This window comes from Octopus sinensis, linkage group LG11 (assembly GCF_006345805.1).
Source record: "Octopus sinensis linkage group LG11, ASM634580v1, whole genome shotgun sequence".
Classification (NCBI taxonomy): domain Eukaryota; kingdom Metazoa; phylum Mollusca; class Cephalopoda; order Octopoda; family Octopodidae; genus Octopus; species Octopus sinensis.
The window spans coordinates 32,156,671-32,173,281 of NC_043007.1; the positions used below are offsets into that span (position 1 = coordinate 32,156,671).

Sequence of the window (16,611 nt, forward strand, 5' to 3'; positions counted from 1 at the left end):
CAGGAAGCATGGAAGTTTTGAAGGATGCAGTGCTCCGACAACTAACAACTGATGCCGGCAGTTTGTTCCATGCTTCAGCAACTCTTAGCGTGAAAAAATGTTTCCGAAAGTCATGGAAGGAGCTGTGCTGTTTTCTGACTTTGTAAACATGTCAACATCACTAAAAAAATTAAAACATGTAGCTATACAACATAAATCAGTATACTCTTTCAGTATTTTAGTAAAAGTATCTTCATTCTTTTACAAATTTATATATCTTCCAAGCTGTGATGGATCTCATGAACCATTTATATTATTCAGTTATAATGCTGGCTATATTTAGAGATAAATTCTTTTATAGAATTATATATTTTATACGCACTGTGATCTATATAAATATCCTCAACCTAATTACCAAATCTCCATTACCCTAATTACTCTGGTGATATATAATCTCAGTGAGAAAAACATATGGTTGTAACTTCTTCCTGAAACTGAATGTGATTCAACTGGATTGAAATAACAACCCTCAAGTTATAATCCCATGAGAGAATTTGCAGGTCTAAGTTGTTAGACCTGCATGTTCCCTCAAGGGATTATAACCACAAAAATTATTTTAAAGCAAGGCTAGAAATTTATTTGTTTGGAGAATTAGTATTTCCTGTGTTATGTTAAATAATTATTATATCTAGAGTATATTTAACCCTTTCGTTACCAACCCAGCTGAAACCGGCTCTGGCTCTGAGTACAAATGTCTTATTTTCATAAGTTTTGAATTAAAATCTTCCACCATACCTTAGTCACAATTTATGTTCTAACATTAGCTTAATGATAACTAAGTTATTTTACTAAATTCTTAGTTATATTTAAAATTAATTGAAAGAAACACAGATCATCTCAAAATAAATATGGTAATGAATGGGTTAATGATAATTTAATCAGTTTAATCAGTAAAGCTAACTCAAATATTACAACATAGTTGCCCTTATGAAAATGAGATTAAATTTCACTAAAATTAACATAGATATAAACCAGATGCTCAGGTGCAGCACAGAATTTTGTCAGTGAACAGGTCGCGGTCTCAAAGCGTCGAAAATATTTTGACAAATTTAATTTAATTGTTGAAGTGAATCTAACAGTTTTTGTGTGTTTCTTAAATGGCTTATAAACACCTTCCACGCTGCAATAGTTTTCGTTCCAGCACATGATCTCAGATCAGGTCACTTGCTATGCAAGTACATCTCCATAAAACTTATATATAGTATTTTGTATATTGGGGGTGATGAATTTTTGTCTAAACATGTAGCTGGTTATGAGTACACATCATTAAAGACCCGAAAAGGCTAAAATGCACCAAGCATTTTTGCTGGTCGCTGCTGAGGTGCTCTTTTGTTTTCCTATGATATTGTTTTTAACATACATCTGTTATAAAGATTGCAATTATTGTGTCTACAGTTATTGAAAATCTATGTGATATCTCTATATGTGTATTTTATATATAAATTTTATTATTATTACATAGAATTTTAAATTTTGGCTTCGAATTATATTAAAAAAACATATACAAACATATATATATATATATATATATATATATATATATCATCATCATCATTTAACGTCCGCTTTCCATGCTAGCATGGGTTATATATATATATGTATTCTTTTATTTGTTTCAGTCATTTGGCTATGGCCATGCTGAAGCACTGCCTTTAGTTGAACAAATCAGCCCCAGGACTTATTTTTTGTAAGCCTAGTACTTATTTTATCAGTCTCTTTTTGCCGACTTGCTAAGTTACGGTGATATAAGCACACCAGTATCGGTTGTCAAGCAATGGTGGGGAGACACACACACACACATACATGACGGGCTTTTTTCAGTTTCCATCTACCAAATCCACTCACAAGGCTTTGGTTGGCCTGAGGCTATAGTAGAAGACACTTTGCCCAGGGTGCCGTGCAGTAGAACTGAACCCAGAACCATGTGGTTGGTAAGTAAGCTACTTACCACACAGCCACTCCTTATATATATATAAGCTCTACTTCGTGTATTGAGTGTTATTTGTAATTCCAAACCTATACATTGGGGTGGGGCTAATCATGTAGTATTAACATGCTTTGCAAAGGTGTATGACCTGGTGGTTAGAGTGTTGTACTCACAATTGCAACAGCATGGTTTCAATTCCTGGACCATGCAATACATTGTGTTAGTGAGCAAAACAATAAGACAGCAGACTTGCAGAACTGTTAGCATGCCAGACAAATTGCTTAGCAGAATTTGATTTGCCCTCTGAGTTAAAATGCTACTGAGGTCAACTTTGCCTTTCATCCTTTCGAGGTTGATAAATTAAGTACCAGTTGAGTGCTGGGGTCAATGTATTTGACTTACACATCCACCCCATCACCCCTCAAAATTGCTTTACATGTGCCATGATTTGAAACCATTATTAAAGGAATATATTTTAGTAGCGAAGATCAAATGCCGTCAAGGTCAGCTTTGCCTTTTATCCTTTTGGAGTTGATAAAATAAGTACCAGTTGAGTGCTGGGGGTCAATGTAATTGACTTATACAAAGCAAAACTTAAAATGCAACTAGACCACCCTAACACAAACCAATTACCACAACTGTTTCATGGTTTCATTGCTCAAGAAATCTGGTCAAGAATCTGTGTAAATTGTCACCATTTTATATTTTTAATTTAGTAGGGTCAATTGGGCAATGTCTGTGAGAAAAACAGCACCATGATGCAATTCACTCTACCAGAAATTTGGAAATGACATGCTGTGCTGCTTGGCATTCGTGCCAGAAACTCCAATACGAACATTTCAGAGTATTTGGGTGTCAATCTGAGGACAGTGAAATCTGAGAACATGTACTGAGAGTGATAAGAATCAAAAATCCAGTCAACATCATGTGTTTGCAGTGATCACTAGTGATGGCAATGTTATGCCTCCATTCATCTTCCACATGGCCTCAGATTCAACACGGTGGCCTACATCAAGTGCCTGGAGGTGGTAGTGTTGCCCTGGGTCAAAAGGGTGGCTGCTGGAAGACCCTATGTCTAGCAGCAGGGCTCTGCACCATGCACGCAAGCAGGAGAACCCAGTCATGGCTGTCAGACAATTTCTGCAACCACATCACCCCTAACATCTGGCCACCTAACTCCCCAAACTGCAACCCCCTTGATTATTATGTGTTGGATGAGTTGAGTAAGAGGCCAACAGAACTCTTTATAATACCAAAGATGAAATGAAGACAAGGATTATGGCAGCATTCACCAACTTAAACATGGTGATCGTCCAGAAGAGTTGCAGGAGATTCTGAAGTCATCTGGAGGCCATTGAAGCCAATGGTGATTTTATTGAATAAATTTATTCTTTGGAATTTCAAGATATTTTGGTAAATATATCTGTTAAAATGAGATGTCAGTATTATTTTCATTTTTGTGTAATTTAGACGACAGTTTATTCACCACACCCTGTATATATATATGTGAAAAAAGTTCTGCATGATGCCTAGAAATGATCTAGATAGAAATTCCATTCAGGGCACTCAGTGTGAGCAATGAACAAACAAGAAACGCAATGGAATCAAGGAAGGTTAACAGAGAAAATAGATTTTGTATGAGGCAGAGATGTAGGAGCAATGTATACTAAGAACACATAGGAAATAGATTTTCTTGAATGCCCAGGAAGTTCCCTAGAGGTAGTAGATGGTTTCTGTTACTTGGGTGACCTAATTAGTAGTGGAAGAGGATGTTCTGAAGATATAGTTTCTAGAATAAGAACAGGATGGAGAAAGTTCAAAGTGTTATTATCTCTGTTGGAAACAAATTGTCTCTCTCTCTCAGAGTAAAGGACAGATTGTAAGATGCTTGTACCCAAGCAGCAATGCTATGTAGTAATGAGATAAGGGCTCTGAATGTAGGGAACCTGCTTCCACACTGTTTCCATCAAATTCACTCACAAGGAATTGGTCAGCCTGGAGCTATTGTAGAAGACACTTGTCCATGGTACTTTGCAATGGGACTGAACCTGAAACCACATGGGTGAAAAGTAAGCTTCTTAAGTATACATTCACGCCTGTTCTTATAAGCAAAGGATGTGCCAGAAGAGGGACGTAAAGCCACAACCCTCAGGAATTAACACAGTCTGCTCACTGAGCTATGTTAATTTTTTCTTTTTTTTTGTGGTGGTGAATGTCAAGAATTATCTGTTTTGTTCCAGTCATTTTCCCTTTCACTGTTTTTGACTCGGGTTCCATTTATATTTAATCTCTCTATATATAAAACTGAAGTTGTCTCTGTATAGCAGGTTTGGTAGCCTTCAACTAACACTATCTCCTCCTTGACCCTGCGGCGCAAGTTCCTAATCGTGAAATTTCAGAAAAAAGTTCTCATGAATTAAATGTGTACAGAAAGATCATTCTTAGTTGAAAGACATGAAATCCTGACCAAAGTTCTGTGCAAGAATCCAGAAAATACTTTCTAAATTTTATTGTGTCTGGGGAGAGTCATTCTCTTTTAGTGCCTTAATATTTAACACACTCATTGGTTTGATTTCCATTCATTTACTTGAAAATTTTAGCAAAAAGAAATAAGTGAGTGGAAATCAAACCAGTGTGTGTGTGTTAAATAATAAGACACTAAAAGAGAATGACTCTGTCCAGACACAATAAAATTTGGAAAGTATTTTCTGGATTCTTGCACAGACTTTTGGTCAGGATTTCATGTCTTTCAACTTAGAATGGTCTTTCTGTACACATTTAATTCATGAGAACTTTTTTCTGAAATTTCACGATTAGGAACCCACAGTATACAGATGCATACACAATTAGTATGAACTACATTAAAAATTCCTGGATATATATATAAGCCATATATGTTGCTGTATATTATAATACTGGAGGAGCCACATTCTTTTATACTTCATCAATAGCTTAACAATTAATACCATTCCAACATGGAAGGCACAATCATCTGTTTGTTAGAAAAAAGCCACATTCCTCTGATTCTATATTTCAATGAATTCAGTCAGAAACTGGTACCCACTGCAGACGGTAATACCAACAAATGAACGAATCTAAACTTTTTGGTACTTAATCTTCTCATTTACAATTTGTCCCACAGAAACAGGGTCTCTTAGGTTTATTCCTGAATCTTTTAGGTGGAGAATGGTCTTAATCTGTTTTCCCTTACACATCTCTAATGCTTAGGTACCAGTAATTCAAGAGGAATTTCTTTCCATTTCCACTTTTTTTTTTAATGGGATATCAAGCATTATTGAAGGTTTTCTCTTGATTCTCATGATTTTCTTTCTTGAATAATTTTCCAGCAGGGCTCAATAAGGGCTCTTTTGTGCACTTAACATTCCTGGAACTGAAGGCACGAAGGCAGAAGTTCCTATAGCAACTTTGAATAGCCCATTTGATTCATATGGCTGTACTAGCGTAACTGCTATTTCTGAAATAATTCAGAAATGGTTGACTGGTCAAAGCTAATTTGTCAAAGAACATTCTGCAGATAGGCAAAAAATACAATGTGAAAAAAAACAAACAAACAAAGGAAAAACAACTGGTGTGGCTGTGTAGTAAGAAGTTTGCTTCTTAACGACATGGTTCCGGGTTCAGTCCCACTGTGTGGCATCTTGGATAGGTGTCTTCAACTACAACCTCAGGCAATATATAGGTGTAGGAGTGGCTATGTGGTAAGTAGCTTGCTTATGAACCACATGGTTCCGGGTTCAGTCCCACCGCGTGGCACCTTGGGCAAGTGTCTTCTATTATAGCCTCGGGCCGACCAAAGCCTTGTGAGTGGATTTGGTAGATGGAAACTGAAAGAAACCTGTCGTATATATGTATATATATATGTGTGTGTATGTGTTTGTGTGTCTGTTTGTCCCTCCAACATCGCTTGGTAACCAATGGTGTGTTTACGTCCCCATAACTTAGTAGTTCAGCAAAAGAGACCAATAGAATAAGTACTAGGCTTACAAAGAATAAGTCCCGGGGTCGATTTGCTTGACTAAAGGCGGTGCTCCAGCATGGCCGCAGTCAAATAACCGAAACAAGTAAAAGAGTGATGATGATGATATATATATATATATATAAAAGATGCTGGTGCCACATAAAAAGCACCCATGCGTTAGTGCTGTGTAAACACACCCATGCTAGTAGTGCATGAGCACACCCATGACAGTGGCACATAATACGCACCCACCATACTACATTAAGTTGTTGGCGTTAGGAAGGGCATCTAGCTGTAGAAACCCTGCCAAAACAGACAACTGGAGTCTGGCCAGCTCCATGGCAAACCGTCCAACCCATGCCAGCATAGAAAAAAAGAGACGTTAAACGATGACGATGATGATGGTGATAGTGGTGGTAGTGATGGTGATGATGATGATGATGATATCAATAAAAGAAAACTCAAACTTATTGGTTTCAGTAAAAATTATTTGCATAAGTGCTTCTGTAGTGACTGGAGAACATTGGTAAGCATTAATTTTATCATGAAACGACAAACCAATTCAAAAAGTCCATTCAAAGCATTATGTTTGAAATGTATTTAAAAACTAGCATAAAATGAACAATGAAAAAAGATAACAGGTGTTAATAAAGAATGATAGGTTTCAATTTTTTGTTTTTCATTTAACAGAAATTGTAAATGATTTTTTTTTTTTTTAACCTTAGAAAAAATTTTATTTCTTATCCATTCATAAGTACAGAACAACACACAATTAAAGACTTTGTATTCCTCAATATTCAAAGCTGATTGAATTTTCCTGAAATTATTTTGGGTTGGAGACTTCTGTAGCCTCGTTTTCGACCTCTGCTTCAAAATCTTCGCCAAAAATTCTTCATTTCTGACAAGTTTTTTGCAGAATAATAATCTGGCGATTTGCTCGTGTAATATATTTGTTTTATTTGTAAAACAAAGCCTATTACTTTGTTTAATCTTATTTAGTCTTCATCAACGACTTCTCGTCGTAATGGATATCTGATACAGAAAATATTTATGAATTAAATCTGGACAAAATGTCTTTATGTAAAGAATTTAATGTTCTTAATAACGGTTAAGCACGCATAGAAATATTTTATTCGCTTTAATTCTAACGAATTTCAGATCGTTACGTATTTTTTTATTTCGCTTATCAAGTTAGTGTAGAAACGTATCTGTATTTATAAACACACCATAAGAGTGTTTGTTTTTTAGTATTATTTTCTCTTCTCATTAAACGATGTCTTTTATTCTTTTCGTTGCACATGGCTAAACACAGAAGCAAATAAAATTTTGCATATTTATGTTAAGTGATAAATAAATTTATTTATATAGAACAGAAATTTTAAAGCTTATAAGTAAAATAAGAAATGCTCCTTCTCTAAGTATATATGAAATAACAATTAAAAATCAGAATGCTATGATTCATTTTAAACATGGAAGCTGAATCATGGATGGAATGATAATTACTAATTAATGTCGAAAAATAATTTTTAATCAAATTTAGTCGCTTAGTCATTTGGGTCTGACGCCTCTTATCTCCCCTTGGCTATCTTACTGTTTTTTCCTTCCTGTAGATGGCAGTCTACTACTTCCCCCTTTACCTTCATTTTACACTTTGTTCCATTGACATCGTTTTTCTTTAAAACTACTTTTCATGAAAAGTGGGTAGAGAGAAAAAAACAGACATTAGAATGTACGGCAGACTCGTTTGCCTGCATGTAGCTCGTTTCAGATCGTGTTTTTGCGAGTAGCATTATGTTCTTTTGGTTGAAAGAATTATAGACGCAACCGTCAAGGGAAGTAATTTTGTGGTGAATGCTCAACAATGGCCTCGAATGAGCCAAGAGAGGACTCGTCGTTTTCGGGTTCATTGGAAGCCGACTTAAGCGAACAATGTACAGCTAAAAACAACGACCAGCTCGCTCTTTCCCAGATGAAAAAGGTTAGTGCAATAAACACATGCATTTTTGTCTCCTTCGCTACTATTTCTAAATCAGCGCTCTACGTTCGATTTTGTTTCGGTGGTTTCAGCTACTTATTGTTTGATCAAAGCCAACAACAAATTCTTCCTCTTTGCTCAAAACATTTCTCGCATTTCTTTATCAAATCGTGAATTTAATGTCGCTTTGTCGAAGGTGGATGTTTTAATTGTAAAATCCATGTTAAATTTAAACCGATTTCTTTAGATTTTGTCTCCAGATCTCGATGGTTGCAGCCAAAATTCCACCCACGCCACTACACTGATGCACCTTATTCACCAAATATCATACATTTTCCCCTTTTTTCCTCGCTTGTTTTTGTTGATTTACAAAAAACTACGACACCAAGTTAGAGAAACGAATAAATAAACAAGTAAAATCGGTCAATGAAACTCGGAAACAAGCAGGATATATCTATATATATTCCTATCTCCTGCTTCTTTTATTCGTTGACGACATATTAAACCCGCTCTCGATCATTTTGTTAATTTCTTGCTGGTCGTTTATTTTCTCTGCACGGTTATGGCTTGTCGCTTCTTTATATCTCCATGCCATTGATAACATTTACTGTGCAAGGCGATCGCTTGGTGATCTCGCTGACAGTCAGGAAATCAACAGTACGAGGGTGGACCCTATTTCTTTTTTTCAAAATATTATGCTTTGTTAGGGAGACTCTAATCTTGAGTGAAGAGGCGGAGGGGGTCCACCTCAATTAACTGCTTTCGCTGGCGAAAAACCATTAAAATCCACCTCGAAATAATGCAATATTAAACAATATCTCATCCGGCAGAAGGCGATCTATCGATTATATATTCCCCCACTATCGATTAACCATAAATATATACATATATGTGTTCTTTAATCAATCATAGGAACCTCGCACAATGGTTTCTTATTTTATTAGGTTACGTTTTTTTTTTTTCCCCATTTTCTTTTTTCTTATTTTTTTTCCCATTTTTTCTCCCCCAAATTATTTCTTTCGTTTCCAGCTTTCAACTAATTTAAATATTATTATTGTTGTTTCTTTCTTTGTTTGTGTAATCGCTGTTCTATTTTTACACAGTAAATATTTACCTTTGAAGAAAGAAGTGTTTTTTTTATTTTTTTATTTTTTTCTGTTTCATCTTGTATTTTATATATATATTTGCTGAAATTTCTAATTACAATGGGATAATTTTTCTCGGATACAGTTTACTTAGATGAGTGACTCTGTATGTATATATGAATATGAAAAATATGCTTTTTGAAACTACATAGAAGTATGACTGTATGTATATATATATATATATATATATATATATATATAATGGTAATATGCTTGTGCACTTTTCCGTATGTGTATATAATTATATAGCATCCGTGTGTATATATATATTAAATAAATGTATATATATATATATATATTACATGTACTAATTCATTGTGATGCTGAGATTAAACTCGGTTACTCCGAGTTTTGCAACCGTTGTGGATCATATAACTTATTTTCATATATTTAAGATATGTTATTTACAACAAAATAATGAGTAAGCGCTCACCAAAAGGATCTTTATAAAAAAGGAAAAATTATTTAATATATACTGTGTATAAAAGTGGTGTGTTTATATATATAATTAAAAATAGAAATGTGTGTGACCATCGTCATCATATTTGTATCCATTTTTTCCATGCTGGTATGGGTTGAACGAGAGACTTATTGAGGCAGTACTCTTTGACCATGTGCCGTTCCGTCTTCGACACTTGTTTGTTTATGGTTTTCTGGTCCTTCACACTTTGATTTCGATGAAACTGTCATGGGATGCCGATGTGCCTGCGTGGCTAAGATGTTCGCTTCCCAACCACATGGTTACAAGTTCAGCCCTGCTTCGAGATACCTTTGTGCATTTGGTGGACGGTAGCTGAGAGAAGCCCACCGTGTGAGGTCTTAGGCCAACAGGTTTTGGTGTCTGACGATACTCCATGGACCTAAAAAGCCTTTATGGACGGGGAAACCCAGGGTAATCTCAGAAACCGGCATTCTTCATTAATATATAAACTGCTCTACATCTTAGAGTGTGCTTCTCTGAATTTATGTTTTTTTACAAACGATGTAAATATATATATGTATATATAGGGAGAGTTTACGAAAAAAAAACAAAAGACGAAGACAGGTGGTGTAGAAAACAAACAGATGTGTTAGTATAACGCTCGGGAATTAAAAAAAGTCCTCTACGTTTCGAGCCTACGCTCTTCCACAGAAAGAAACAAGGAGAGAAATATATATATATATATCAAGAGAGAGAGAGATGTGTGCGCGTGTCTTTTAGTTTGGGCATTGCGTCATGGTTGTAATTGAGTGTCACTTTCCAGCAGGTAGTGCCATTCTTTTTCAGTATTTTGTGTAAATATGTTTGGCCATGGGGGAATAATACCTTACTGGAGGGCTGTAAGAGAATCTGCCACAGTAAACTCTGTCCAGCCTGTGCGAGTGTGGAAAAGCGGATTGTTAAAACGATGATGAGGATGTTGACCACTTTGTAGATTACCAACAACTTTTATTCCTCACCATCGTCACAAAACGTCCACTTTTCCATGGTTGCACGGTTCGGATGGAATTTGATGAGGCAGATTTTTTTATTCTATGGCCAGATGCTCTTCCTGTCACCAACCTTCACCAGTTCTCAAGCAAGGTAATATTTCCCCATAGTTAAACATATTTTTAACAAAAGATGAGGAATGAATAACGTCAATTATGTGAGGGTGAAGCTCCCTTACAACCATTGCATAATGTCACAACAAAGGTACACCCTAACGCACACATTTACATACATACATGATAAGACCCGACAAATAATGTGAGTTCATGGCTGTTTCCTGCAACAGCTTCACATAGAAGCCCCAGCCCATCCAAAGTGCCTTGGATTGCAGGACAGCCTGCTGTGATTACCTTGGATTGTAGGGTGACCTGCTGTGTTTGAGGAGACCTATTGAGTCAAGTACATCATCATCAAAAAAAAAAATCAAATGGAAATTGTAGTTGTGATACCTGTGCCGGTGGCACGTAAAAAGCACCACCTGTATGTGGCTGATGCCAGCGCCGCCTTGACTGGCTTCCGTGCTGGTGGCATGTAAAAAGCACCAACTGAATGTGGCCGTTTGCCAGCCTCCCCTGGCACCTGTGCCAGTGGCACATAAAAAGCACCCATTACACTCACAGAGTGGTTGGCGTTAGGAAGGGCATCCAGCTGTAGAAACACTGCCAGATCAGACGAGCCTGGTGCAGCCTCCTGGTTTCCCAGACCCTGGTCAAACTGTCCAACCCATGGTAGCATGGAAAACGGATGTTAAACGATGATGATGATACATACATATATGTACACACACTCATGACAGGCTTCTTCCTTCAGTTTCTGTCAACCAAATCCACTCACAAAGTCATAATAAAATGAACCTAGTACACTCTATAAAGAGGTTGACGAGTGTTTTGAAAACTATATTTAGTCTTGTTGAGGGCATGTCAACCTCTCTTGTGTTGGTGTCATAATGAAACACACTTAATGCAATGTTAAGTGCAGTGGAGGATTGGTTCTAGGAAGAACATCCAGCCAAAGAAATACAACAAAATAATAAAAAAAAGCAAGTAAAATGAAAGAGCAAAATGTGACCCTTTTGTCTAAAAAGAGCAGCTCCTGTGAAAAGAACCAACTCAGTCCGTGGAAGCCCCTCCAGCTCCTACCAGCATGGAAAGTAGACATGAAAGCGTGATGATGATGATGCTCATGTATATGATTATCCAAGGATTTGTTTGTATCTAATTTGATATATATTGGTATATAGATTTCTGTCTGTTTGTATATCCGTCTAGTCTTATATTTGTCTATCTTTATATGGCACAAGCACAGGTGAAGTCAGTTTTGGCACAGTTTCTACAGCTGGATGCCCTTCTGAACACCAACCACTTTACAGTGTTGACTGGGTGCTTTGAAGTGGCACTGCACTGACAGGGTCACCAAGTACTTGCAAGACAAAAAAAAATTAAGAGTGGGAGGGTGCATTGGAGGAGGTGATCTTGGATGATGAAAGGTTATAGTGAGACTGAGAGACACAAACAGGTGCCTTGCTGTAGAGAAGGTACAAGGTTATCCGGCCGGAGAGAGAGAGATCAGGAATGAAGATGGAAATACATGGTTAACCGACCTGAATTAATTGGACATAATAATCTCATGCTGCACAAAATTTTGTCAGTGAACAGGTTGCAGTTTCAAAGCAACGAAAATATTTTGACAAATTAAATTTAAATGTTGATGTGAACCTAACAGTTTTTGTGTGTTCTTAAATGGCTTATAAACACCTTCCATGCTGCAATTGTTTTTGTTTCAGCACATGATCTCAGATCAAGTCACTTGCTATGCAAGTACATCTCCGTAATATGTGAATATAAATTGGTCTGGTACCTGGTGATTGCCTGTTTATGCTTCTGTTCAATTATATTCTACCTTCATCAGCTTATCTAGGCATCTCCTGCATCCCTACACTTAACGGAGTTTAGGCACTGATTTGACCTGAGCACTTATTGTATTACCTTATGTCCTTTCACATCTTACTATCCACCATACACACACACACGCATTCATATATTTTAGGATATCAAGTAATGGTATCTTGTGGAATCCAAAACTAGTATGTACTTTATATATATATATGGGTTGGGTAATGCACAGTGGTGGGGAAGAGTGAACATGGGTGATGTGAGAATCTGGTGAAAGGAAGGGAGAAATGTATGTGTATGGCAAAGGGCGGGTGGGTGTCTTCATATGTTCATTGATGTATTTATGAATGAACGTGTATCATCATCATCATTTAATGTTCGTTTTTCCATGCTGGCATGGGTTGGATAGTTTGGCAGGAATTGGCAAGCCAGAGAGTGGCACCTGACCCCAGTCATCTGTTTTTTGCATGGTTTCTGCAGCTCAATGCCCTTCCGAATGCCAACCACTTTACAGAGTATACATACATACATTATATATATATATATATATATATATATATATATAAACTGTATATACATGTATGTATAAACTGTGTATACATGTATGTATAATTTTTTGATATATATGTATATATACACAGTTATATATTTGTATGTGGATATATATATATATATATATATGTACATATAAATCATTTAAGCCACATGCACTTGTGTGTGTACATATACATACAGGCATATAACCAAAATCTGAATCAAAATGTTTTAATTAGGAAAATTTCCTGAAACTACAGATCGCAGTAAATAAAGTGGACAGGAAGGACCCTGGTATTATCAGGAAAATTGCTTTGCCTGATAGGCTCTAAGTTAAGGATACTCATAAAATGTAGTGGAATCACAGGGGCAAGAAACAGATGGCATTATGCTTCGTATATGTTATATGGCAGAAACGTTAGCACGCCGGGCGAAATGTGTAGCCGTATTTCGTCTGCCGTTAAGTTCTAAGTTCAAATTCTGCTGAGGTTGACTTTGCCTTTCATCCTTTCAGGTCAATAAATTAAGTACCAGTTACGCACTGGGGTCGATGTAATCCACTTAATCTGTTTGTCTGTCCTTGTTTGTCCTCTCTATGTTTAGCCCCCTGTGGGTAGTAAAGAAATAGGTATATGCACTACGAGCTCACTTGTAATGGACTTTCTTTAAATGCTTGGCAGGTTCACAAGAAATAGTTGATAGCATCTGTTACGGAACTGACATGAGCAGAGGAGGTGGTTTTTCAGAAAGTAGGATAGGTGGAGTAAGAAAGGGTTTTGGGAAAGTGCAAAGCACAATTACGTCTACTGGCAACTAAAGCCATTATTTTGTCAGAATGAAAGGTAGATTGTATGATGCTTAAGTTCGAATTATGGTAGTCAGAGATGGGCCTTGAATGCAGAAAACTTGCAAAAGCTAAAACTGGAAAGAAATGAGGTTACTACGCTCCATTGAATATGTAATGTTAGCATGCATGGATAGTAGAGCATGAATAAAATTGGCAAATACTGTGTATAACGTGTTGTGTACAAGAGAGAGGCTGTACTGGTATGGGCATGTATGTGTGTTTTTATATATATATATATATATCTCCATATGTGTGTGTGTGTATGCATATATATTCCCCAGGGCTGTGCTTAAGGAGACCTATTGAGTCAAGTACATCAACATCAAAATAAAAATCAAATGGAAATTGTAGTTGTGATACCTTTGCTGGTGGCACGTAAAAAGCACCATCTGAACGTGGCCAATGCCAGCGCTGCCTTGACTGGCTTCCGTGCCAGTGGCACGTAAAAAGCACCAACCGATCGTGGCCACTGCTAGCCTCCCCTGGCACATAAAAAGCAACCACTACACTCACGGAGTGGCTGGCGTTAGGAAGGGCATCCAGTTGTAGAAACACTGCCAAATCAGACTGGAGCCTGGTGCAGCCTCCTGGCTTCCTCCACCTCAGTCAAACCGTCCAACGCATGCTAGCATGGAAAACAGACGTTAAACGATGATGATGATGGCTTCATATAAACATGCTCAGGCAACTTAGAATAACAAACTCAAAGACCAAGTATTAACAAATTTAATTCACAAATTTTGCTTTCAACACAATATATTTCTTAGTAGTATGTAATTATTTAACGTATATAGAGAACCCAGGTAGAAGCACAGATATACAGACTTAGAAATGGGGTGGTGGAAGATATCCTGGGTGGTTTGTATAGATTGTATGGATGAGCCTGTAATGGCATCCCAAAGGGGAGAGTTTGATGTTCTGGGTAGATCAACTTGTTACCTGGTACACCTCTGAAGGAAGTCAAATGTTTCACTTATCTCTGAAGTAATAATTCATCCACCAAAAAAAAGTGTATCAATCCACTTAGCAAAAGCATGGAGCACACTGAAAAAAAAAAAATCAAGGATAATTTGGGAGTCTACACCATTTGAAAAGGGAATTCTTCATATCTATAAGAGAATCAGTTCTTTATGGTTCGTCTGTATGAATTCTGACAAAAAGATAGCAAGCTTCTTGGGACCTGCACACATGTGTTACATGCTGTTCTCAATAGATCATGGAAACAATGTCCAATGAAGGAAGAGCTTTATGGAAATGTCCACAACATAATATCAATCATTTGAGAGCAGAGGACAAGATTTGCTGGTGACTGCTATCGGATCGGAGATGAATTAGTGAATGAGCTCGTTCTGTGGGTTCCAAGCCATGAGAATTCTCGTGTCAGTTGACCCAGAATGGCGTACATTGATCAACTCTCTTGTGATGTAGAGTTACAAATAGAAGACAGGAATGCTTGTAGAGTAAGAGTGGTTTTCGTCCAGGTAACCTGTCTGAGGTGATGGATAGCTGTTGATGATGGTGAGGCGTGAAGAGGTAATAAAGGTGGGTTTAGTGTTGCTGTTTATGGTAATTATGGTGTAGAAGTTGCTTGGGTTGAAGGTTGTGGTGAAGAGGTATAATTGGAGATAGTAACAGTGAAGGAGGCAGTGGTCACAGTTGAATGGTGATGGTTCTAGTAACAATGGTATAGCTGGGCAGGTGTGGCTTTTTAGACCACAAACTGATATCATCATTATTGTTGTCATCATTATTTTGTTGTTGTTGTAGCAGTAGCAGCGAGCTGGCAGAATCATTAGCATGCAAGGCAAGATACTTCGCGGCATTTCATCCATCCTTACATTTTGAGTTCAAATTCCACCAAGGTCGACTTTGCCTTTCATCCTTTCAGGGTTGATTAAGTACCAGTTACGCACTGGGGTCAATGTAATTCCCCAAAATTTCAGGCCTTGTGCTTTTAGTAGAAAGGATCATTATTATTTTTATTAGGGCAGCAAGCTGACAGAATTGTTAGCACGCCGGGCAAAATGCTTAGTAGCATTTCATCCGTCCTTACATTCTGGGTTCAAATTTTGCCAAAGTCGACTTCGCCTTTCATCCTTTCGGGTTCGATAAAGTAAGTACCAGTTATGTTCTGGGGTCGATGCAATCGACTAGACCCCCCCCCCCAAGTTTCAGGCCTTGTACCTATAGCAGAAAGGATTATTGTTGTCATTAAGGTGGCAAGCTGGTAGAATCATTAGCTCAGCAGGCAAAATGCTTAGTGGCATTTCATCTGTCTTTACATTCTGAGTTCAAATTCCACTGAGGTCAACTTAGCCTTTCTTCCTTTCAGGGTCGATAAAATAAATACCACTGGCAGTGATGTTATTGACTTAACCCATCCCATGTAATTGCTGCCCCTGTGGCAAAATTTGAAACCCTTATTATTATTATTATTATTATTATTATTATTATTAAGGTGACGAGCTGGCTAAATACATAGCTGCATTTCTTCTGGTTTTATGTTCTGAGTTCAAATCCACCAAGGTTGACTTTGTCTTTCATCCTTTTGGGGTCAGTGAAATATATACCATTTGAGCACTCAGGTTGATGTAATCAACTTTGTCGTCCCCTCAGAATTGCTGGCCTTGTGCCTAAAATTGATGAGCTGGCAGAATTGGTAGCACATGAGAAAAATGCTTAACAACATTTCTTCTTGCTGTTTATGTTCTAAGTTCAAATTCTGGCAAGGTCAGGTTTGCCCTTCATCCTTTCAGGATTAATAAAACAAAGCACCACTCAAGTCCTGGGGTTAAGGTAATC

General features: G+C 37.2%; 1 protein-coding gene across 11 annotated transcripts in view; it reads left to right on the top strand.

Moving 5' to 3' along the window:
- Positions 1-7,540: 7,540 nt before the first annotated feature.
- LOC115217352 (pneumococcal serine-rich repeat protein) overlaps positions 7,541-16,611 on the top strand; it is a 54,931-nt gene continuing 45,860 nt past the window's right edge. For 5 of the 11 annotated variants that reach the window (XM_036507329.1, XM_036507326.1, XM_036507327.1 and 2 more), the window contains exon 1: positions 7,542-7,923. In XM_036507329.1, coding sequence (XP_036363222.1) covers positions 7,807-7,923 — 117 coding nt within the window. In that variant the 5' untranslated portion in view covers positions 7,542-7,806. Of the gene's footprint in view, positions 7,924-16,611 lie in introns of all 11 variants that reach the window. The other 6 variants (XR_005001227.1, XM_036507331.1, XM_036507332.1 and 3 more) reach the window with 2 other exon arrangements.